Source organism: Ips typographus, linkage group LG4 (genome assembly GCF_016097725.1).
Source record: "Ips typographus isolate SLU linkage group LG4, UJ_Ityp_2.0, whole genome shotgun sequence".
Classification (NCBI taxonomy): Eukaryota; Metazoa; Arthropoda; class Insecta; order Coleoptera; family Curculionidae; genus Ips; species Ips typographus.
Genome location: NC_138425.1, coordinates 5,588,554 through 5,615,638, shown reverse-complemented (window position 1 = coordinate 5,615,638; position 27,085 = coordinate 5,588,554). Strand labels below are relative to the sequence as shown.

The 27,085-nt window shown below is 34.4% G+C and overlaps 1 protein-coding gene across 3 annotated transcripts in view; it reads left to right on the top strand.

The window, feature by feature from the left end:
- The window catches only part of unc-5 (netrin receptor unc-5), a 137,861-nt gene that overhangs the window by 77,916 nt on the left and 32,860 nt on the right, over positions 1-27,085 (top strand). For all 3 annotated transcript variants that reach the window (XM_081977066.1, XM_081977067.1, XM_081977065.1), the window contains one exon: positions 25,736-26,017. In XM_081977066.1, coding sequence (XP_081833192.1) covers positions 25,736-26,017 — 282 coding nt within the window. The remainder of the gene's footprint in view (positions 1-25,735; positions 26,018-27,085) is intronic.

Genomic DNA, 27,085 nt, shown 5'->3' with positions numbered 1-27,085 from the left:
AGTGTGAGGTGTGCAATAAAGTTAGCTCGCTTTCCGTATTCAAACTTCATTTCTACAAGAATTACAGACTGAAACTCGCCGTCCTGCTGCCAGTAAGTAGTTTGCCAGGAAATAATGTTAATTTTATGCAAATAATTCAAGCATATAATTGATAACCGCTTCGACTAGGTTTACGAATTCGCGCTTTATTTGCCGTTTAACTTTGCAGTTTTACTCTCCAACTAGTTTCCAGCTTCAGCATCATCTCTTTCCCCTTTAATGTAATATAATCAGGCGTGTCTTTGTTTAGCACTTGGTCGTAAAAACTCGGCAGAGTAAATGATAGGCTCGATGGTACCGCGGCATTGTTCTCCATGCTAATCAGATTTGAATAATACCTTTCTGTATGGTGCCATAAATCAAAATACGCGTTTGCCATAAAAAAAAGTTGCGAAGTAGTTTAAGTAACGCATAATTACCTGGAATTCTTCGGTCTGGGTTGTCGAAACATTTATCAAAGAGAAAACGTTGCTGAAACCGCGATCGCTAAATCAATTTGGGGGTTTGGCCCAAAGAGTCTAGGCTTTGTGTGTGTAGAGCCAAATTGGACCGCACGCTGAGATCTACCTGGGATTTGATGCAGACTCGGACTGCTATATTTTTCAAATTTAGAAGCCACAAGACGTTAATAAATTTCTTTTTTGTTGGTGTAATTCTGTAAGCCTTTATTCTTGACAAATGGAAAAATGACTGGCGTTAAGTGCCAGAATGTTGTCCACCCATGAACAGAATGTAGTCATTATGTCAACACACTGTAGAAAATAATAATTGATATAATTACTTCTATAAAGCCTACAATATGGATGATACTTATCTCTACGCTCATCTTAATGAATACATGTGCAACCTCGTCAGAGGAACGCAAAATTATTTGCTGTTTCAATAAGACCCGCATAATCATTATTTATTTGTATCTTCACATCGGTAGGAGAAATTATAGTAGTGAAAAAACTTACATGTGTGGATATCTTAAATCTTTTCTTACAACTTATATTGTAGTCACATTACATTAACTTGGCTCAAGTTGTTACAAAGAAATATAAATTCAACACAAATCCTTGATAGCTTGTTTATGAATCAGGAAACCTAAGAATTTAAATAGTTTCACAATAATAAAGGTTTAGATATATTGCTTTACAATATGAAATATTAGTTTCGTTTTAATTAACAATATGTAAATTAACAGTTAAATAATAGGTGCTTAGATGACCTTTTAACTTTAATAGATAACAATACCATTTTGTTTGTTATTAATACAAACATATTAGCCACATATTTGAAACCTATATAATTTTGAGAAAGTTCAAGGCTGGAACGACTATTTTCATGTTCTCTTCAAAGTACGACTCAATAATTTGATGTAAATTCTAATTAGAATTAATTATTACCTCGAAATCAATATTCAAAAACTTTATTATTATGGTGAATGTCAAAATTTAATACTCTTTATCTCAATCATTCAATCAACCATCTCAAAATGGTCAATCAGCAAACTGGATTTCTTTCCAACAAAGGCCTAACCGATAAATTAATTTTGATGTAAAGAAGATCGACAGTCTATTATTTTAGAACAAAATATCTAATAGTAGTTTAGTTTTTTATCATGTGTCAAGCTGTATCTTTTCCAGTGACGTCCAGGTTAAAGCAATACAAACGTGGAACCTCAAAATCCACATCACTGACAAATGAAGAACATATTCAACATGAAAGTATCCTTCAATCATCTCCATCTCTCTTATAACAACCAATAATAATTATCAACAGGATTATTAATTATTCTTCGACACTGTGTATATCCAAAACAATGCCTTAGCTTTTTTTGATGATGGAAGTTACCTAATACTTGGTAACACGTTTTGAAAAGTATTTGCTGGTTTTTGATCAGTTTGTGATGTTTCAGGAGTTCAATTAAATCAGTTTAAATGGCCACCTATGCGAATCTTCTACCATGTCAATGTTCCTGGTAGTTTCAGAAAAAGACTAAGCGGATTTCTATGGGTACAACTATGATTCTTCTCTCTGACGTAATTAGGAACGGAAATACACACAAAATCTTCCTGCCTGGAAATATTTCACTTTTGTTATTGCTCTACATCAGTTTAAAATGTCATGTGACTTGTCATCCTACTCAGTAATATTTTACGCAATTATACAGGGCGGAAACGGTCAAACTTACGTAGGTTAAGTAGGCTTTGTAGGGTAAGCTACATTCTCCTACCTACTCGACAATTTGGCCAAAGTTACTGTCTCCATCCTGTAAACTACCTGGCATATTATTTTAGTTAGGCAATGGTCTGACCTTATTTTCGAATACATTTACATTATTCAAGACTTTCTGCTTCTTAAAATATTAAACAAATATTAGTTTTAATATACTGTACCTATTCTAGACATTTATGCTAAAATTTGCAATTCAAATTCGTAACTAAAATTGAGGTGATGTCGTAGGTTTTACCACTGTTTTAGTACTGTATGTAGGCGTAAAGACCAGACCGATCGGTAAACGGAAGTGAATAATGTGAAAGTAGGAAAAGTGATATTATATGTATTTAATAAATAGTTTTTAGAAAGATCCTGTTTTAGCTCTATTGGTATATTGGATGACTTGACACCTTTCTCAAACAAGAACTCTCCAAATTTGATTAACATTGAGACGTTTCTCTGTTTTTGTGTAAAACTTAATTGATAAATCGATATCTAAATGGGTCCCCCTTTCGAAAATGCGTCGGCAACATAAAGCTTCCCCAATATTTATTGCACGTATTAAAAGCGTAAAGTGGGATAATAACTTTAAATTCTGTATTAAATAGGGCGTAAATTCAATTTCGTCTGAGCCGGTGCTAATGCTATAAATAAGGACCGAGTATATACGCGTTTTATGAGTCTCTTCTCTGCCCTACTTAAAAACTGTTCTAATTATTATAATAACCGCAAGCGTAATCAATTTTAGTCATGTAAAAGTCGTTAATCTCTTAGACCCCCTAAGTGTGCTTTTTACTCGCTCCGTATAAGGGTTGTGATCGAAGAAAACCGTTTTATTCGACAAATAAATAGCGGATAATTGAAAAAGTAAATGTCCTTGTAATAAAGCAACGTTACGAAACCTCTAAGGAGCTTGACAATTCATTTGCCTTTCTAAAACGCTTCTTTTTACACCAAAAATCCCTATTCAGACTTGACAAAAAAAATTCGAGCTTTGAAGAGATTGTTATGTCAAGCTCCCGTGCACGTGACAAGTTCTTTTGTAATTGATTTTTTTGAGATTCCTCTTTTAAAAAGGCGCTTGTCTGCTAAACTTTTTTGCTTTCGTCTCTGAACTTGACTTGTCTTCTTAATGAAAATTCAAGTGTGACGCACATTAAACGGGGATATAAATCGTATAAGTATCCCTTTTTGTAAAATGCTAGCAAGGCACGTAACGCTCTGCGCTACTTGAAAATGTTTCCTCCTCGCTTTTAATGAAACCGTCCTGCAAAAAATAGCAATTAGTGCTGTATTATTTCAAAAAAAATAACGTATCAACTGTCACACCGATCCAGTCCGAAATGTCACCCCGGTGTACATATTAATGCATTGAAGCAGAAACGTTGAAGCGAAAGGGGGAAACGTGAAAAGGGTCCTTGATTGTCCGGCTTTTTAATTTTGACGTTAAAAAATCATGAAGCAGGCTTCAAAGGGTATTGTATTGAAATATACCGCCTAAGTCAGCTGCACGGAAAAAAATACGACAATACATTACACGCAGACCGTCTCATGTCTGACGATTTCTTGCAAACAACCTAGCAAAAACCATAAATATATCAGGATATGACAACCGAGATAGAAGCGTTCATTAGCCACAGACGTTGCAGGGCATGAGTTTAGCTTGTCGATGAATTTTATTATCATAATGTATTTAAGTAAGCATTGTTGCCAATTTGCACATCAACGCAGGACCATCTATGACTCTGCAAGTGAAGCAATAAGGAGAAGACGCCAGTAGTAGATTGTTAATGGTAATATAGAAGCATCATGAGACTAGATTTTCGTTTACTTAATTGATTGGTAATAATTGTTAGTTAGCGACATCTATGGAGCAGTTTCTACATTTGGATGATCTACAGATGAACGTAAAAATTTGATTGAGCAAGCTGTGGCAACGCTGAATAGGTTGGCTCCTCCCAGCAAATATGTTTACTCATTGAACCATCTTATCAACATAGCTCACCCTGTATGTTCATTACAAAGCACAAGATCTGTCAAGATGCAATAAGCATTCGTGTTGGTTCAAGTGTATCATTCCAAAAATTGTTAAAATGAAGAACAATTAAGGGATTGTTTTATCTGATGAAGAAGATATAGTGAACGTCAAGCTCTACCTGCAAAGAACACGCACTTAATAAGAATATATTAAATGTAGGATCAGAGGGGTTGGAAATTCAAGTATTCCTCAAACAAATGGATAATCGAAGAAGCCCAAGAGAAGAGAGAATAACGTCAGAAATGCTCAAGTTGAGAGGTAAAATAGTTGAACAAGCAATACTAAATTATAGTTCTGCTAAATAAGTGCCTGGAAGAGGAAAAAGAACCAGGCGATTGGATCAACTAACATAACCAACATAGAAAACTACCGCCCTATGTTAAATTTGATGAAGAACTACAAACCAATATAATTAAAAGACAGTGAGGAGTCCGTCAGGGAGATCCAATATCATTACAATTGTTTACTCTAGCATTGGAGAATGTCCTTAAGGAACTATCATGGGGAATAGGATACGAATTGACTGATCCTACCTAAGCAACCTGCGTTTTGCAGACGATATGGTCTTAATTTTAAGTGATGTCAATGAGCTTGGAGAAATGTTGGAACAACTTAACAATGCAGCAAAGGAGATGGACTTAAGCAAAACCAATAAAATGAGCAATACAACAACAGATATTATCAGGAAACATCAGATTGTGGAAAATGGCAACGAGTCCAAAAAAAAGAAGTAAATAGAAGGACTGACTTGAGAAGCATTTGGAAAGCTACGTGATATCCTAAAAGATAGAACCACCCCCGTTAACTTAAAAAGGAAAGTATACGATCATGCATACTTCCCGTAGCAACAGTTCAAATGGCATTGGGTGTCAGTCACATAGGAAAACAAAACAGAGAAAGATGATCCATAAAGATTACAATAAGGAGACCAAGAAAGACCAAAATAAAGGTTGGAATACCTCAGAAACGGAGGCCTGACGGTATCAAGAGAGTGGCAAGTCTACACTGGATACAAACCACACAAGATAGGATGACGTGGAAAGCGGATAACTAACATAGAAGAAGAAGAATGTAATAGTAAGTCTCAATGCTGCACACGTGGACTTACCATTACATTGTTTGGATAAATCACCGTTTAGGAAAGGACATTTTCATCTACTCTAATTTTATTGACGCGTTTTTTTTATTTACTTGTCATAGCTGGTATGAGATTATTTTGTAATAAATACCTATTTTACATAATCTGTAAAGATTGTTTTCTCAAAAATGATAAATATTGACAGCTTTTTCTGTGTAAGCTTTAAATTCGATAAGAGCAAAAGACACCACCTCATGGCCGTACAAACAATAAATTCAGACTTTTTAACTTTCTCGCCATGTCTGCAGCCAAATAATAAATTCATGTATCGAACCTAGGATCCAAGTGCTTAGAAATTGTTTTCCGCTTCTGCCATCGACACGCCATATTTCTCAGCTGGCACGGCGCTATAATAATGATAGAGCAGCAGCCCCTAAGGCTGGCGCCACGAAACCACAAAGTCTTCCTTAATAATTTAAGTAAACAGTCTTATATTTTGAAATCCGCAGGCCATAACCCGTCCTACGGCGAATTAATATACCCCGAAACGTTCAAAGTCAAAGAGACGTAGTTTAGGAACGCACGTGGTTTCAATTACAGCGTATCCAGAACTAATTGCTCCGAAATGCTTTGCGACACGCGTCTTAAGTTGGGCTACAACCGCCTTAAGTGATACACGGCGTGTTTCCGTTTTCTTCTAACCAGTAACCAGTCATAAAGTTGTTACAATTGAGGGTTTTCGACTAGTTTTTAAATCGAACTAACCACCTAAAGTTTAACAGTACAAAAAGGAACAAAGGAAACGCTTTCATTCCATTCCGTTCCATCGTTGCGGATAGAGTAGGAAAGCGGACTTAAGTTAAACATTTTGTAGAAGTTTAATTGAAATTTCTGGCTCTGATGTCTTTTGCAAGCGTTCTAATAAGCGATGGTCGCTTTAGTTGTTAAAGTTTAAATACCAATTTGCTGTTTCCTTTAGGATAATGTTAATTAGTGTCTCCAACTGTTTAACACTAGCAAAACTCATCCAAAGAATAATTTTCATAAAGCTCGTAGTGAAAGAAATTTTAAACATAATGGTAGGTTACCAAATAATAAAGTTATAAATTAGGCATTTAATGGCTCAGTAACAGTTGGGGTCTGTACTATGCAAATTAACCGTAATAATTACCTATAAAAACGACCTCCGAATGGATTTCTCTCATTAATATGTTAATGTAGATGGTCTCACCTACTTTACCAACTACAAATATTAAACATATTTTAGTGTTTGAATAGAGTGCATAATAACGATTAAAGTATACTGAAAATTATAATTTAAGATTTCTCAATAAGACAATCACTTAAGTTCAGACTAAAAACATTATTTCAAAAATCTATCTCAAAGATGTTTGGAATGATTGCCAAATCAACATTTACTCAACATAATAATTTAAGTTGTTTGAAAATATAAGTTGGCATTCTTCGCAGGATTTTTAATTCAAGTAGGGTTTTAGTTTGGGAACCAATAACACAATCAAATGCATGTTACTTTTGCTACTTACGAGTTCTACACTACAAAAAGATGCGACCAAAACCTCAATAAAGGTTTTTATTTCCATCCATGTAAGCCATCAACGGGTGTATGGTGGCTTAAAGTCTTACTGAATATAATCTTAAAAGTTTTAAATATTGGAGCAATCAAGAGCAAACAAGCAAACAATATTTCAACAAAAACTCCCAAAAGGCACACCAGACGTTTATCTATTAGGTGGCAATTACTCTTATAGCAACTTTCAAGAGACATAGGCCTAGTTACACAATCACAGTTCAAAGATCGGTTCAGTTGAACTAAAACTGGTAGTTGAATTTTGCCATATGAAATGCATTACTGACATTTCTGACTTCAACCAAGTTCAAATGTTGAACCACTGTTGTACAACTGGGTCATAGTCACAAAAATACCAGCATAGCACCAAGCTATATCAACAAATCCATCAGCAATCAACAAGATCATTAACGAATCTTTCTGAACCATAAATCCTAGTTAAGAAAAGATAATGCAGTTATGGGTTGTACTATCGAAAAAATTACATGAAAACTTTTTGCTATTAAAATTTACAGCTTTAAGTTTGTCCTGAAATATTTGTTGGACAACCCTAGAATGTGTTTTCGTACTTGTCTAGTAATTATTTATTGAATTTACAGTAGAACCGTTATTTAAAAACTGTATCAGGTTGACCAAACTGCAATATTTTTATTCAAATTGTACAAATCAGGTTAAGCTGATATAAAGTTTTTACAGTCAGTGTTCGTCTCCAGGGTTGTTATTCAAGTTTTTTAAAAAGTATTTGTCAAGTTTCTGATTTTGTAAAAATTGTACAGTTTGTGAAATATTGGTTGTCAGAGTTGTTCAAATTTTGTGCTTTTTCTTAAAGCCATAGTTGTTCAATTATTACTTGTAAATATGACAAGCTCTTTAGGTTTGTACCTCATGCCATTTAATATAAAATAACTAAGAAATGTGTTTTAGTTATTGCGAATTTTTCATAACGCGCTTGTTAGGTAAATAAGCAAAACTGTGCATAATTCAAGACATCACTCTCATTAAACCTATAATCTCAAATCCATTATTCTATTCAGTGTCTCTGAAATTTCTTTTGTTCAACTATTTTCATCCGTTGCAAAAATGTACTTTCTGTAACTTTTTATTCAATTTAGCTTCTCATTCAAAGCTAACAATCATTCGAATTTATGTCTGGACCTATCCGTTATTCAGACACAATCACTGAACTTTACTACAGTGGTTCCCAGTATATTTCGCAACATACCAAAGTTGGGGACACTTTTGACAAGCCGCAGCCGTACAAAAGAAAACACTAAACGTGGGGTGATTTTTGGGCGATAATTGAATGCCTGTTCGTTTCCCTGGCAGCTATTTAACGAGAAATTCGTTACAGGTTTCCAGCAGTTATGTGACACACTTATTATAACACGTTGGTGGAAGCCGGCGCAAAATTGCCACTTTAACTGGTTCGCTCGCTGACGTTCCCTATTAAAACCCGAAACAATTAATTCTTTATGGACGAAGAACTTCATTAATAACAGTTTGTTGTAGCCAAATTTAACGGTATGTGATTTTCCATAATAATAAATTCAGGAGAATGTGTGTTCTCGGCCGTGGCGTGACAACCGATTTTCGATGCGATTTCATTTAAGTGACGTCACGTGTCGCAATGGAGCAAACCCTCTTCAAAGGCAACCGTACGTGTCCGAGTTGATCCTCTGGCATTTATCCGACAATTTTCCAAAGCTCTTAACGACTAAATAATCCCGTTTCGTATAGCTGCCTCGTTAGAAAAGATTTTTCTCGTCGGCCAGTGGATCGATCAACTAACTGATTTCACTCGGACAGTTCGACACAAGAAAACTTTTAATGCAATTCTTGTAGTTTTCCTTTAAATCTCAGTTCGTAGTTGAAAAATTAGATTGATTGGGTTTTGTGCCGTTTAGTTTTTCTAAAGCCCAATTACAGCCCTGCTAAATGTAACAATTTGAAAGCTTAGTTCATTTAAGCGCTCAAAGTGCATTTACTCTTACCAATTATGTCTTAACTAAAACCTTTCTGGTGCTTGTACGGTTTAGTTTATTGCGGCTTTAGCAGTAAAATATCCCTGGAAGAATTTCAGCCGTAAGCAAAATTTATGATCAAAAACAAAATTGGCTTTCTGTTTGGCATTCAGTCATAAGTCGTAAAGAACGCAACCGGTAATTTAAAAAACTCCTTGTAATGTGGCAGAGGCTATTGATTAACAAAGCAGTTTATTGTGAGAGTGAACAATATGGTATGATATACTCGAAACCCTGTGGCGCGTGTACATTTTTCAAATTAAAATCTGAAAGATGGATTTCGTTCCAAAAGGTTTCTGAACTGTTCAGCTTTTTGAGCGAAATCATACGCTCCGGATTTTTATTCCGCACGGTAAGCCGATTGATTCTTGAAAAGGCTCGGAAAATATATTCCTCCATTCCGAGAATCAAGTTAATTTACTAGAGAATGGCTAATCTTCGAAATTCATTTCTGGCAACTAATATCTAGAAAATTATGTCTGGATTGGCTCTTTGTAAGTCCTCGGATAGCTTTCTGGGTTACGCTCAACTTTTCCTAGACGGATGAAATTCACAGCCAAAAATTTTTTCGATAAATTATTTTGGATCGTTGCCACTGCTCTTATCTCACAGTCCTTTAGCCGGTCGACTGGGTAACCAACGTTAATACGTTCGCTAAATGCGATTGTTTTGTAGCAAAAACTGCACCGGACAGTTACAAATAGAGTTCTTCCCGAGATATTTATAATCCTGAATGTGAAAAATAGAATTGTTCTCCAAGCACGGCGCGATAGTTTTATAATTGTCGTCGCTCTGTGGGGCGGAAAAATGAGCCGCCAAGCGTGCATTTTCCGAAAAAGGCGGCAGAGAATAACCGAAGCGATTAGCGAAGGAGCGGCGCTGCTGCTGGTTTGAGACATTTCGGGGCACATAAATATATCAAGCTTCACTTTCAGTGACAAATCGTATTGGGGCACAACTGGCAAAAATTCGAGCATTTATAGCTGTTTTTTTCGTATAGAGATCTAACTTAGATGCCAATAGTTTTTTTTTTTTTGGTTTAGCCATTTGAGACAACGCTAACTATTGCCATTGCGAATACAATTCACAAAACAAAATTATCTTCTAGTTCTAGATTCAAATGTTCTAATTAGTAAGGTCTCGTAAATTCAAACTTTTATTTTCATTGATCCAGATTATTCACAAAATTCCTGTCTACGCCTATATCCAACTGCTTCCAATTTTATCACAGACCTGCCACAAGACAGTACATCCACATAACAAATGAATAGAATTTATTTTAAGTCTAAGTCGATAATTAGTTAACGTAAACACACCATGACCTGTCACAATAGGAGACTGGCATGGCAAATTAACATTATGCATTTCCGCATTTAAAAAAGGCCACAAACAACATACCCATAATGTTCCGTAAAATTATAATACATATTTTTTGCTTTTTTATTAACTTTGTAGCTTTGGCGGTTTTATTTAGTCGTGAGTTAGGTGATTAGCTTAACAACTTGTCCTTTGATAGAGAAAGTGTCATACTCACCTGTCTTTCTAAAGTTTTGATAGTTTTTCATTTCAACTAGGTACTTCTCCTAGTCTATTTTTAACATTTAATTTCAGTTACAATCTGCAAAAATGCATATCGTACTATTTTTAGAATTAATTTAACGGAAATAATTTAAGAAAGAGAGGAAGAGAAAGATAGAGACAGAAAAAAAAGATATTGGTACGCTCCCGTGAGAAGAATGGAAGAGGGAAGACGCTTGAAGGGAAACCAATAGGGAAAAGAGCACCCGGAAGACCACCTAAGAGATGGAAGGACAGCTGTCAGTCCACCTCCCAGGAACTGATCCAGAGAAACCTGCAAAACTAACAGATCGCGAGATCTCAACTATGAATAAGAAGAAGAAGAAGAATCTTGACAAGCAAATTTTTGGTCAAGATCCTTAAACATTTTTAGTTCTTTTTTTTTTTTGTTAACATTTTTAGATCTTAGAAGAGGTCACAGGTCCGTATTTACAGTGTTGTAAAGCAACTTAACCTAATTAATTTTTCCAGATCCTGGAAACAATACAATTTCTCATGGTTTCTAAGGAAGGGTATTTACATTTTACATGAAAGAGTCTCCAAAAAGCCTCTTTAGCATCAATTTTTTGGTATTATGCATCAGATTCTCCCATAGATTCTTGCATCGTCATAAAAAGACTTTATTTCCTAGTTAACAGTGTTTAATAATTTTGAAAGGTATTTCAGCTAATTCGCTAATGATTTTTTCACAAAAATAGGAAAGGGTTGTTGAAAGTAAAAATAAGAAGTGGGTGGATTCTGACCACCTCTTCATGCAACTTAAATATTATTGTACTCTCTGTCAGCTTACAGTACAGAGAGTTTCTGGATTAGGAAGATTAGAATTTCAAGAAGAAATAACTTCTATTTTTAAAAACATTATAATCAAGACAATGATAAGACAGTATTGAAATATCTATATAATCTATCGGTCGCTATCGCTAGAAAGCAAAATTCGAAGCATTTAAATACATCCGCGTCATTTGGCTCCCCTCTTCGACATTAAAAGTGAAATCAATAGAAAAGTTTCGGGAACGGCAGTGGATAAAGAAAACTTGAGTCATATCAAAATGTCATCTTAAGGAAAACAAATCCCTTGAACAAGTTGTTGTCGGGGAGCCCTTTACGCTGATGGGACGAGCACCATTGTTCCGTAAAGAACCCCATTTCTAGCCGTACAATTGGGGGCGGATAGGCAGTGTCATCCCATATTTTAACGTTTTACTGTAGCGGAATTAAATCATTATAAAATAGCCCTGGTTTTCTTGCATGCTTGCTCTAATGTTGGCGGTAAATCTTGGAAAACGCATTCCTGGATTTTCTCCCCCTAGACCCTAGCTCGTCAAAAATCTAGACTAAAAATACATCACGAGGAAATATGATCCAATATCGTAAACCTAAAAGATAACTTGTAAGCTGTATATTATATCTCATATAAGCTGGCGTAAACTGACAACCCTGAAATATCGTTATCAGGTTGCCGTACGTTTTGGGGCACAACCACTTCAGACTCTTCAGAGTAAAAAACTTTCAAGGGAATTCATCAACGTAAACTCTGATTTAGCAGTTCTCTTGCCATGTTGCCGTCAAAGGTGATGCTGTAAAATTACCGATAATTAAAACTGACGGAAGATTGATGTGACGTTGGAAGTTCTTTAGTTCGATTATTTAAAAATTGAATGAGTATTTAGCCTGTGACACGTATGAATAATACGCTATAAAAACACAATACGTTTACGAGACAATACGACAGCGGAAGGCTTTCATGCTGTTCACATCTATTCAAAGAGCTTAACAGTAAAACGTTTTATTTTTACTTGCTAATTTGAATTACAATTGATTAATAAAATAACTTGTCCTTGAAAAATTATTATTTGTTCCATATGCGTTGGTGTCGTGAGGAGTTTTAAACTGTTTAGCTCGGACCATGAAGGTGATTAGTGATATTATTTAATACTTAATTATTTTTTTCTCATATTCACGAGTTACATGACAATAATATTCTATGTGATCTTGGAACCCCCCCTTGTTTTGTAGTACTTGTGTTCAGGCCGGATTTTCTTTGTATACTTCTGGAAGAACCTAAATAAAACAATTGTTGGTTCTTTTCATATCTTATTACTGCTTATTTACCTATAATTTACCTTCTTCCTGGTAATGGTAATTTGAATAGTATTAATTATTAGTAGTAGTATTAAACCAGTACTATTTTCACTCAAATTGAGCACCGCATAAATCAGATCTAGAGTGACAAAAGCGAACAATCCCATTGGAAACTGCTAGTTAACTGACCACAAGCACTTTGATGTTTCATTGTCCTTGCTTCTTAACGCAACCTGTTTATTCAATCTCGCTGGAACAATAAGCGGAAATTTACATCGAATCTCGACCAGTCAGCCCCTAAAGCTTTTAATCTCTGTTTAAATTAATGTCATTAAGACATAGTTTCCCTTTCATTGAGCAGATTTAACAAGACACGAACCAAATTCCGGCGCTATTATTTCGACCTGATCAGACCCTCGTCAACGCTGAAGCACCAGAAAACAGGAATAATAATCGTTATTTACTGCGAAGCCTCAAATCTATTACTTTATGGGTGACGGTTTCTAAAGTGGGAGAGTTTTCCCGATTTAAGGGTAAGTCCACCCCCAGAATATAATATAGCGTTTCAAACCAAACATTAAAATAACACAAACAAGGGTGCTAGATATTTGCAAACGCATTTAAGATTGAGTTTCTATTTAGTCAGTGACTAACGTGAGAACGCTTTGGCTGTATTAAAGTGATGAGTCCCCTGAAAGCATTTTACTACCCCTCCTACCCCTCTTTAGTACGTTTACACCGAAACTGAATTAGATTATCTTTTGAATGCCAATTAGACAGCTTTGCATCAAGTCTTTGAGTGAAATGTTTAAACTAGAGCGGGGGCCTCAAGGCGTCTCTAATCAGTTGCTGATGGCGTTATGATTTTCATAATTTCCTCGTCGTCGAGAAGCTGTTTTAATGCGATTAGCGCTGTTTTGAACACTCTTAAACCGGAGAAGATAAAACTTTGTCGTGTGTTCACCCATTGAGCTAAACACTGATTGGACCATTGTGCGTTACATCATTGCCAGATAATGGCCGTTGCGGCATGTAGCATAAATTACCAAATTACAGCCCTCCAGGCTATGATGCACGAATATTTAACGACGTGTTAATAATTCCTCCTAGAAATGTCTATGTAACGTACGCGCGATATAATATCACTGAATTATAGGGTTTTCGTTAGGGATGTACACCACCCTTCCTGATAATACACTATCTAACATTAATAAAGTAAAATTATCACTAATTGAATGAACCCATAAAAGTTAACGGCAATTTGACCGCCCACAACGCCCAAACAGGCACAACAAATGAAATATTCCGATAGAGTGAGGCATGCACTAATTGTGTATAGTTTGTTATGGTGTGTTTCAAGAACAATTATTTTAATTGCACCAGTTTAAATATTGGTGTTGGTCCATCACGCCTTGTTAACCGCATAAACGAAACAAACTGAAAAATACGGATTAGTCATTCTTCCTTATTTAGCATAAAAAGAAACTCGGGAGAAATTCGTTTTGGGGCTTCTCGTTAAATTGACGTTTACAGTCAATGAACCACACGGTCTTTGATATTACAGGTGACTCGAGTGAGTCAGTCCAACTTTTTACCCTTCTGAAACCCCACACGGAAATTTGAGTTATTATTAAATTAGCCAGGTTAGTCATGGTAGCGGAAGTTGGGTTAGTTGGTAAAAAATAAACAAAATGTTTTCAAAATGGGTAGAAGATTCGTTTTACAGAAAGTGGTGTGAGTTTTGTTGTTTAGCATTTTAACTGGAAATTACAGTTTAGTGACAAGGACAAATAAACAATTTTGAAGATTCGATCAGTAAAATGAGCCTTTTTTAAGTGATCTAACTTAACTAGAGTTATTTGGCTCTAATTTTTGAAAAAAAAAGAGTCACTTTCATATTACCTACGATGTTCTCAGTGGGTGGTAAGTAAGTAGATTTTTCGAGAAGAAACAAATTAAGCCATTCTTGCTTAACACGATTCAAGATTCTGGATGTCAAAACTAGTAACAAACATGCTATAATTAAATATACTGGGTATTCCTGAATTGTTGTTACTTCTTCTTTGAAATACAGGGTGACAAAGTTGAAAAAAGAATATCGTTTTTTGTAAATATCTCCGGAATATTTGTCGCACTGAGAGCAACTTTTGCGGGAATAATCCTCTAGAAAACGCACTTTACTTAGTCTAAATTGTTTGATTTTGCATAAAGCAGTGGCGGGGAGTTTGGGTTTAGACGAAAGCTAACTAGCTTAATTTCTACGCTACTGGAAAATGGGTGCTTTAAATCCGTTTTCTAAAGCTTTGAAATGTTTTACATCAAAAATTACTTCTGGTAATTTAGGAAACAATTTGGAGGAAGGGATTTGGTGGTAAAACAATAATAAAAAAACATTGCTAAAAAATTTGAAATTAGTAATTATTAAATTTATTTTTTCAAAAAATTATTAAAAGTTTAACTTAAGTAAATGTTTACAATTTCTTTGTCACTCCATGTTTTTTAATCATAAATTACCATTTTCTTCAAAAACGGCCGATGAAGAACGACCAAAAGTAATTTTCGATGTAGAACTCCCAACGCTTTTTTAGAAAGAGAACGAAATCGGTTCTCTTTCTGATATGACGTTTATTTTACTCTTTTGTCAACGCAAACGAAAATTACTGAGTACATAACATGAATTAATCAAGCCATAACAATAAAGTCCATTTCATAACAATATCTATTTAATAAACCAATTACGCTGAGAAAATACTAAAAAATTAAATATTAGCTTATAGTTATGCACAAAAATTTAATTGAATAAAAAGCGGTCACCTTAACACTTGAATTCTAACTTGATCCTGCTTTTTAAATGACGATATAATCAAATCACCTATCTATTAATTAGGAAGATAACTTATCACATCTTAATCTCGATAATTATCTTCCATACACATTTTAATAATAAAACCATTTTCGTTTAAAGAGCATATTAAACTAGTAATGATAGTTTAAAGTTTTTTTTAAAATCATCAGGGTAAATAAATAAAGTGTTGGGAAATAAATCAAGTAATTTTTTTACTGTTAGGTTTGTCATTGCTTCTCAATGTGTACACACATTATGTCTTAAATTTTAAGCCTGACAGTCATTAAAAATAAGATGTTCAAATATGGAAAATCCTTAACGACTTCATATCTAGTGTTACACGATGGGACGCTGGTAACTAATCCTTATCAAGGAGGATCAGTTCCATCAAAGCGTACGGTACTTGTGTGTTTTTAGAAATCAATTAATCTTGCTAGATTAGAGGATTTCACCAATAAATCAGGTCCATTATAATGTGAGAACGATGATGCTGACTACAGGTGGGATTAAGGCCATAAAAGTTACGGGAAGTGACTTATTGATATAATCCTGTTTATAGGGACTTTTTTGTCTGGTATGCGGCACATAAATACAGATTCGCATTTACTAGTTGTTATACAGCAAATACGCGCTGAGGTTCTTGCTTGATAGGGTCCTAAATATAGGGATATTAAACCAAGTTTATCTTAGATTCAAATAAGGTAAAGTTTCCAGTTATATTAGCACTACTAGACTGTTATTTTGCTGCGTTGGAGGGAATCGTCATCGATCGGTTTTAGTCAAAATCCCCGTCCGCTTAATATTTCAAAACTTTCTAAAGGCCTTTTTAATTTACGAGAAGGAGAATTTTCTATTGTTTGCTACGTAAGCTCACCGCTTCGAACATTAAAAACTCTCTATTATTTTCCCTGGGAAAAGCGCCATTGGTTTGTTATTTACTAATGAATTTTTAAAGTTGAAATTGTCTATACATAGTAGAAAATGAATGACCATCTGTTAAATATATACTTATAAATAAGATCTAACTGCATTTAATATGAACTTAGAGAACAACAACCTGTAATGTTGTCGTGTTCTTGACAGTCCAAGATTCTCCGGACTCAAACTCCTTGCATAGGGCTTTTCCCCCAAAATTGGCGTTTAAGCTTTGAGCTTTCGACGGAAATATATTGCTTTGTAACCGGGTTATTCGCTAATCGCAATCTATATTCGGATCACGTTTCTGATATTGCGACGCCATGTGTTACGTCCCGTGTTATTAAACCCTTTTTCTGGGCAAACCGACCATAATATTCCTTTACACGGATAAATTTGCACTGGAATTTATTTTTAAGAAACGAGGAGCCACTCGACGTACTTTTGTTCTACACGGGAACGAAATTAGGAAGGAAGTTAACTTTTTCACTAAAAGTCGCATTCTCCTTGTTCCATGTTCAGCTTAATAACCGAAAAAAGTTTATTTTTGGTAATCTTAAGAAAAAAACCTTTAGTTCAAATATGAGAAGGAGTAACTCATCAGACTGAGTGCAAAGAACAGGAAAGTGATATTCTGGAAGCAGTGCCTATCTTTGCATGTCACTTCATTGTGTTATCAATGCATTTGCATGATCTGACCGAATACCTGAAGAAATTGGTAGGCTAAGCTAACAAAAAAAAAATAGAAATACAGAATATTTATTCCCTTTGTAAAGCTACATTTTCCACGAAGGTCTAATCATTCCATATGACCATATCCAATCATTATGAGCAACACAGTGAAAACTATCAAATCTTATTATAACTACTTTGTTAAAAATGATACTCTAAACTATTAATCGAATTATCCAATTAACAAGTGCATATTTGACTAATTTTAGTGTTTCAGTTAGCACCATCAACTTTAGTTTTTCCTATGAACGCCATATTGAACTTTTGCAAATTTGAAATAAACCTTTTTTTCTTTTTACGGTGATATGTCATTTATTATGTTTCAGCCTTGCAATTTTGCGGAAATAGCTGTTTGAAACTTAATCACAGTATCCAAGACAGTTGTAAAAATACAATTTTTGTTATTTTAAAGGGACAATGAAAAAGTGTAATTTATTTTCATTACAAAAAACTCAAAAGAGTGGTATATAAATATCATTAATTAACAATCAACATATTACTTATACTCGTTCAGAACAAACAGCCCAATTCAAATAAGTAAACATCTAATATGGCGCCCATAATAAAAAACAAATATGATGGTAACCAAAAACCGAAACGTCGGTTCTTTAAAATCGTCGATATGACGCCACGTTGTAAAAGCGGAAATGTGGCAATAGTAATGTGTCCTTTATTATCAATTATCAAATAAATTAGCAAAATAACCGATTTCCAAAATTTTGTTTTTTTTTTTCGGATATCTCCGGGAGTACTGAAATTTTTTGGAATTTTAAAGCGGCGGTTTTATTAAACTCCAATTTGGGCAACTTTACCCTAATTTAATGTTAACTTAATTTCCATGTTGGGGCTCGAATGTAATGAGAATTACATGTTTTGAATGGGACAAATGAACCATGCTGACACATACGAACCACAAGTACTAGTATTCCACTTCTAATCTTTAATTTTGTCTTCCAAACACTTGACTATATTTTTCTACAAAATAAAAATGAATCTTCCAGTCAAAATTTGAAAGTAACTCTTACAACTTCATAAAGAGCGTTTTGTAAAAACCACAGATAGAATTAGATAGTCTAGTAACTTTTTTAAAAACTCACTGTTTAGATCATATTATATAGAATATAGTAAAGCTGCAAATTTGGGTTTTTGCAATATTTACACACACAGTTTTTAAACCGTTTACACAATTTGGCACAGATTGACCACCAACAAGTCAAATTCAGCGTCCAATGTAGTCCCAACGAACGTAATTAGACTCAAAAGTGTCATTTATGTAGACTAGAACAACAACGTAGTCAAACTTTGCTGGTTTTGAGAACGTAAAAAAAATTTGGAACATATTGACTACCAACGAGCCAAATCCAAAGTCCAATAGTCCCATCGGAGGTCCAAAAACGTAATTTATGCAGACTAGAACAACACCGGAGTCGATCACACAAGTAGTCAAACCAAAGACTCATTACAATTAATTACCGCCGTTTGAGAAAACTCATGTATCTTGTTCTTGCATAAAAATGCAGACTGTCACTTACACTTAGAAACATTCTGTTGGAAGGAAAAGCAAATCGATAGATGATAAAAGTCCAAGAAACTTCATTCGAACAATAATGCTACATCCAGGGTGTGTATTCTTGAAACAAGGGAAGGGAATTATCAAGAGAAAGACTTGTAGAATGTGACAGGAACCTGCCATTGTCAGCTTCTTCTGTCACATTCTATCAACACTTCTCTTGAGAATTCCGTTCCCTGCTTTCAAGAATAGGCCCCCTGATGTTACACCCTCTCTCCCAAAGGGAGCTTATAATTCCAAATTTTCCCTAAATCGAGGAACGGAAAGGTTGACTCCGTAATCGAGTGTTCATAAGTTTTAAACTGCATTCTAATTTGATCAAACTGGGCTTTTTAATTAAAATTTGTATTGGTGAAATTTAGATCTAAATTTTTGAGGCTTTAGTGCGAGCTGAGAAAGTTTAGAAGCGGTCCTGGCTAACCCTAAAAGTGCGACGAAACCATTAATACACCCCGCATAACATTAATTAAATTTAATATAGCCCTTAAAATTTTAATAATGCCGAAAATAGCGTAGAGCCCTCGTTGTGAGAACCGTTATAAAACTTGGGAGCGTCTGGCAAAGCCGCGAAGCCACACAATTCGACTGGGTCCGGATAACCTCTAAATTACGTCCCGGCTTAGAAAACACCTCTCTCTATTGCTAATTTTTGAGTTTTATGAAGTGCGCTTGTTTGAAACTTCCGTGGGTAACGTTTTTAAATGAAACTGTTACTCTTGTAGCTCGAGATACGCATCTGCATTTATCATTTTCCGCATATTTTTGCATACACTCAACCAACCGGCTGAATCATTAACTCACCCTTATCAGTTAATCGTTCTTTTTATCATGCCTTATTAAATTATCTTGGTTAAATGCGCGTGGGTTGCTCAAAAACCAAAGTCATTAAATATTATCTTTAGGCTATCAGTTTATACGACTATATTTAAATGTCTCCAGTTAGCCCGAGGCGGAATTAGAATTGCGCTAAACGAGAAGAGATCTTGAAAGAATGGCATAAAGAAACCTGTCACTTCGTTTCTATTCACGTTTGTGAAAATCGACAATACAGAAGCTGAGAGGAGTGACAACCTACAAGAGCGTCGCACGACTTTCAGTCAGAACCGTTTGTTCACGCTCCTCCTGCAAATCCCTTTGATATGTGTATTTTTAGTTGAAAGAAAAAACTTGCAACAAATAAGTTGTCAACCAGAATTGTCGCTGAAAATGATAAATGGGCTTCGCACGAAGGCGACGAACAGCGAAGCCTGCAACAATCGTTTTTGATCAGTATATTTTTCCATTAAGTTTTTTTCCATTGCCTGACGAATAAAAGGCACGTTCCATGAATGGAGCACAGTCCTTTTTGTAACTAGGAGTTGTTTATTCAACTGCCAACTAAGGTTTCTCAAGATGACACTTTATTATTTACTCTAGGAAAATTTTACTACATTGGAGAATTTTCTGCTAAATCGACTTTTTGGATTTCATCTACATGTAGAACAGCATCATAGTACACAGGAAATTACAACATTTGACGACAATAGTGTTCCTTGGATATTCCCGAGTTGTTTACCCAGCTATCAAATAAGACTTCCAAACCTGCCAGTGTCCGTCCTCAATTAACCCTTTTGTTTGGCTTCCAGCTACTTTCGTTACGACGTCATTTCGCCTCTAATTCGGTTTGTTAGTAGTTCCTTTTCCGCTCTTTCTTCCTGACCTCAAAACGTCGTTAGACCCCAACCTAATTAAATAATCAAAGCTCTCAAGAGTAAACCGACGACTCTAATTCCATTCAGGCCACTTGTTGCTTTTGGAATGAGCTTCCGTTTTTGGATAAATCCTCCTGATTAATCTTGTTAATGAATCAAACGTTTATCACGATTCCATTACAAAAACGTAAGTGAACAACCAAAATCAATAGTCTCTATCTAGTCTGCGTTTTCTCCAAAAACCTCCCGCAAAAAGTGTCACCGAGTTTTGTTTCAACTTTATTAATTCATTAAGACCCTTTTGCCAACTTTTAGGGCTTAATATCTCACTGAATTATTCAACGCCGGGTATAATAAAATCGTGGATTTTTTGCCGTTTGCAAAGACAATTTAATGAGCAAGTCCTCAGCAGAACTTTGGAATTAATTTCTGAAATTTCTAACATAAAAGTTTGAGGGGCTCATAATTGAAATTTTTATAGATTTTATCTCAATTAACTCAAGAGTATTCTATGATTTATTATTTGGCATTATATTCAGTTGTTCTGACATAATTCGTTGAAAAAAATGCTTTAAAAGCTGTATTTTGTTATTAAAGTTTGATGAAAGTTCAATAATTAAGCTACAAAACCACCAAACATCAAATTAGAGACAAATTTGTATGAAGGTATTTGGCAAAACTGCAAAACCAACAAGTTTGATTTATTGTTTAAATTTGTTTCTTGTTGGTAGAAATAGAAAATTGTCAGAAAGTATTTTTAAAGAGAATGCCAAGTATGAGAATGATGATAAAAAGGCTAATAAATGCACTCAAATGCAACCAATTATTCAGTCAATAGAATTTGACCCATTTGGAAATTATGAAACGCCACGAAGATGTGTTTCCTGGAGAAATCACACTGTAAGCAGTCTTTACAGCCCCATGAGCCAAATTTGACAGTTCTGACGTTAAGAAACACTTTTATACTTTTCTTACGTCACGTGACAGCTGTCTGAAAAACTGTCATTTTTTCAGTTTGTGAGTTTAAAACGCCGAGGCCACTTGTCCAAAATTCCATAGCTTAAATGTTTCAACGCCATACTTTTCATCCTATATTTTCAATCTACATGAAACTTTAAACAATATTATTTATATCATCTATTTAGCTATGTTGATAGGTTAGATGTATTGAATTTAACAAATATGCTGTTTTGAATTTAAAAATCGTTCTCAAATTAGACGGTGGAGACGGACACCTGACAAATAAAAAGAAGCGTAGGAGATTATTATCAAAAAATTACTGAGAATTTAACGAAGAAGAAATATTAAAAATTCTGGAAATTTGTAAGAAAAAATTTACTAATTCTGTAAACTTTTCGTGAAGAAAATTACTTTGAGCCATCTCCACTTGTTTGCTTCAGTAGGAAATTAACAAATTATTAAAAGTAAAACACTAGAATAGAATGTAGGAATAACCGGAAGTGCAGTAATTTAATTACACATGTTCATAAGAAATTTAAGACCCTCTGTTCCAGTTTCTCAAGAAATCGCTTGAGTCTAGTGAAATAAAATATATCTAATACAGCTAAAAGCATAATAAGAACCCCTACAAAAACGGAAAAGTGTCCTATAACTTGATTATAACTTAATATAACGTGTGGAAAAAAGGGACTAATAAGTGAAACGCGATACTATTTATAAGAATAAGACGTTCGGGATCCAATTACTCGAGGGCTAAGGAGTCAATCCCACAGATAACAGGCTGCGGGGTGGTTTTACACCTTAGGGTTACCAACCCCAAAACCTTAATCCTTCTTTATGAGGGTTTCTTTTGTGTGGTTTACAGGAAATTGGTTCGTTGCAGGCCTTTTTTTTTATCTTTTCAGCTATTTGAACATTAAAGGACATCAGAAACTCTAACTTTAGTTATGTAAACTCATCTACCTTCCTTTAAAGAATTCAGTTTACACATAATTACGAATTTTCTTTGGCCGAAGAGAAATAACTTCAGGAACTCCGAAAATGAAAATTCTAGTCGAGGCCTCTAACTATGTAAACTTGTTTGTGTTTGAACAAACATTGAAAGTTGAAAGGTTGCAATAAAAACTAAAATAAACAATTTTAATTGGTTGGTTAGGTCTTGGAAAATCTTGAAGATCGTACATAAAAAAGCACTTAACTTTGAATCACCTTCCTTGGCACGCTTCCAATGAACCTAAATATTTGGGTCAATTTTTTCACAGTCTGGTTCCTCATTTCTTAAACGTTTTCATAAAGTTTGTTTAAGATTTTACGGTATTAGACCTCCTAAATTGAAAGCATACATCATCTAATCCTCCTCGTTTTCCATTTTATTTGTTCTGAATTTAAAGTGCCTTTTTGTCGGGAGAGGAAAACATTTTAGTGAAACGCACACTGTGCAAACACGATTGTCTCCAGGTTGTTTTGGCATGTTTACTTTTGCATTTTTATTTGGCGAAAACGTGCTTTCCATTGCCCATTGTTCATACGGTTCAAGTAAAAACGCATTAATGCCTATACATGACGCCTTTTAACCTCAGATATATTCCCCTTCAGAGGAAATGTAACGTACCTTTATGAAGATTAATTACTCTGGAAAAGTTTCCTTTAGTTTCTTATCTAAAAGATAAATGAGAGTAGTAAAACTATTATGTTCCGGCGAATAAAATGAAAGGGGAATTTTTCTCAGGGGCGTACAAGCGGTTTAGCTATGTATCACTAGCAAGATACTTCATAAACATGGAGAGAAATTATTAGGGGTGATAAGAAATATACACAATGCCAAAAATGCCAAAGAATGTTCAAACAAAGTTTTTTGACGTACAGGGTGTGGAAATTTAAAAAAGCTTTCAGTAATGATTTTATTTTATTAATTTTAACACAGAAGCTTTTCTAAAAATGTGTGGTTTCACAAATTCTTGAAAAATTCAAAAAACTGCAAGTATTATATTTCATACATAGTATTTTAGTGTCTGTTTTGGGAATTAAACTGATTGTCTCTTGAAATTTTCTTTCACTCTAATAGGCGTTAGAACAATCAACTCTACCATAATTATTATTAAGTTAACTTAAAACTGTAACAATTTTCTGGTAATTACTGCCTTTTACGTGTAAATACGTCAAATTGTACACCATTTACTTCTACACTGTAATTTACTTTTAAAGTCTGATGATAGCGACTAGGAAATGTACTGATTAACCTCGCTCTTTTGAACCATTTATTTGTTTTGTATGCCTGCAATCATCAATCATTCCAGAAATCTTAACCAATTTGAATTCAACCGGATAATCAAATATTAACATAATGTAACTCTTGGAATTGTTTTAAAGGAATTCGCATAAACAGTACATTGGCACTTCAGTAGTGAGGTAGATAAATACGGCGTGAAACTGAATTCACTACTACATTATTATATGCAGCCATCGTGTGAATAAAATTGAAACAAAGCCTGTGGTCCTGAATATCTAATAACTCGCGAAAGTTATTGCTAATTTATTCGATCTCGCATCCTAAATGGGTTTCCTGAAAATCGTAGCGTAGTGTAAATATAGGGTAAACGGGAAACAGATTCCAACTAGCTGAAATGTATCCCGTTCGTAAAGAGTTTCCTCCGCATACAAAAGATGCATTTTTAATTTGTCGTGTCTGCAACTGTGAGGCTGCATATTTTCAGTAATACTGCACAATAACCGAGTAATATTGCCCGAGGGAATGATAGCAGTAATGCAAAGTTATAAATCTTCATCCCGGGACTGCATGGAAATTTAAGCTAGTGCGGGGAATTATTTAAGCCTACAAGCGTACTTTGGGCGGGCAAAACGGAGACATCCGGAAAAACCTCTGGGATTAGACCGCTCGGAATATATTTTGTCCTCGAGGATTCGCCGTTCTACATATTTCCAGACGGTTTTAAATTGCGAATAAGCGTGTTATTTACCGTCTTATCAGTAAAATCTATCGGATAATGATTATTTATCTAAGCGTGCATTGAAAAGGAAAAAGTAGCCGGCAAGACATGCTAATTATCCCTCGTTAATCGGTATGGCGAAGACCAGTTTGATGGGTGTGAAAAATATTCTGTCAGTCTGTATTTGGAAGCTTATGAAGATATCGAGCCGATTAAATATGATAAGCAGATTACAAGTGATTAGTATTTGTGTCAATAAAGATGTTGCTTTAATTAGGTTTCGTGAATGTCTTATTCCAAAGTATTTAATTACGTTTTTTTCATTTTTTAATTAAAATGTTTTTTTAAGTAGTGATTAATGTGATTGTCTCTGTGCTTGTGACAGTTAACATTTGTTTCCAGACAATAAATAAACTAGGGCTATTTGTGGTAAAAAAAATTCAATTAACGCAATCCAGCTGTGTTAACTTTATTAATATGATACAACACTAGGCGACGACATCATCATAATATAAGAGACATACTTAGATGAAATCACTATTATTCCTGGTTTAGCTTTTCTTGGATATTATTTGTCTGTGATATTATGTAAAGTAGTTCTATCTGACAAATGCAATCTGTGCTGGTAATGTAAAGTGAGTTTTTTCTTACTTTCCCATCTCTGAAGACTGATATTTTATGATCATCCTGCTTGAGTTTTTAAAGAGATGATTCTCCGTTTTAAAAGAGGTTTTTTGATTTTTGTTGTCAGTTGCTGACCCAGGAATTGATAGAGCTTACACAGTGCAGAATAGAGAGAGAATTTACAGACAAGTTTTTCCACTGTAAAAATGTCAAATGGCGGTTTATGACGAAAGAAGTAGACTTAAACTAAACTTTGAATGTCTGATTGTGTTCAGCATTATTTTTCTTCTAACCCTCAAATGGATTCGATATGATTATGAGCAAGAGTTCTAGGACAAATAGTATAACAAAAAAGTGACAATACTGTTTCGGAGGATTTGTTTCCATTTTTCTAGAATTTAAATATTCTTTGTCGATTTTTACTCAGAAACGTCGTCAAGTTGTAAGGAAAAATCTTATTGGCTTTACCAGATCAACTGACATATTATCCTAGTTACTGTCCAAATCCTGCTGTAATGTATTCGGTCATTCTCAAAACTAGAAGTTTTATGAAAAACATAGAAGTGTCTTTGTTAGTGTCTCTAAGTACAAAATTGTAGTTTAATACTAAAAAGGGGATACTTATAAAACTATTAATCACTAGGACACTTCATCCGCCTTAGTTATTATAGTTTTCTTAGTTAGTAAGCAGTTTTTAATTTACCCCAATTTAATGGACATTGGCATTGATTACTTAAACTGAACATTGCACCAAAGTCTAACTTTAATAAAACTTTACTAAAATACCAGCTTCAGATATATTAACAGTAACAATTTTATTTCAGATTTAAAAAAACAGTTCGAACTAAACCCAGAACCAGTGGTAAAGGTCGAACTGGGTCATCACACCGAACTGAAATGCATCGCTCCTCAGGGGATGCCGCCCCCCAGGGTGTATTGGCTACGTGGGGGGCAAATGCTCCAGTCGGATAGTTCGGTCCTGGTGACTACGGAGGGGCATCTCCTTATCGGAGAAGCTCGTACCCAAGACACCGGAAACTATACTTGCGTGGCCGAAAATATTGCTGCTAAGAGATTGGCCCCTACGTCCCAAATTATTGTTTACGGTAAGTTGATTTTTTTATTTACAGTTTAACAGGGACAAATATTGCGTTTTTGGGTCAATTTTAAGCCAACTGGTACGAAATTAACTAATTTGAATATTGTAAATTACAGCTGGCGCAGTTAATTGCGTATTTTCCAATATTTACCTTTTTAAATCGTGGTCATTCGGCTTTCTGTTAACCAAGTTGAAATTTAAACAGCCATTAATGGATTAAATATAAATTATTGCCAGCGTAAATATTTACCCATAAACGACAAGTTAAGTTAATTTATATTTTCATATAATAAATAAATAAAATATTAAAATGTTTTGTAATTTCAAAATATTTTAAACTTCTAATGTCTAATGTTTCTATACTGGTTTACTAATTGTAACTTCATTGATATTCCATCATAACTGACAAGAAATTCTAAGTGTTTAGTTTTTAATTTTAAAATGTCATACAATTTTAAATTGATAGTTAAAGGTTATACCTACTTTTCAGTTCTTGTTCTTAGCTTATTTATGGACCATCCTGTATTGCACAGTAAGGCTTCCATTCGATCAATACAAAAGATCTTGAATTATTAATTCTAGTTAGCTAGGATATCCCTTATGATTTGTGGGAACTCTTACACATTTACATCAGTTAATACTTAATAACCTCCTTGAACAAGAATAAGCCAATAACCTGCCCAGTATTGGTTGTAATGATACGTTTTTATGGCTAATCTTGTTATTTTCGAATAAGTGCATTCGGAAAAATGGTGTTATAATTTTTTTTTAGATTAGCTCAAATTCAAAATGTTTACTCAAAGATTGATGAAAAGGAAAATAAATTCAACAACAGAATTATAAAAAACAACTCAACAAAAAAGTAACATTTTGTCACTTAATAACCCTCAACAGCATCAACTAAATATTTCTATTCTAAAACGATTTTGTGTATTTTCAGAACATGACATTTAATTATTTATTACCATAATTTACATTAGATACCTTCTGAATTAAAAGATGTTTACGATAAAAACTAATTTGCAATTATAAAATATTTAAACATTTTTTGACCCATTAATTACTAATGATACAT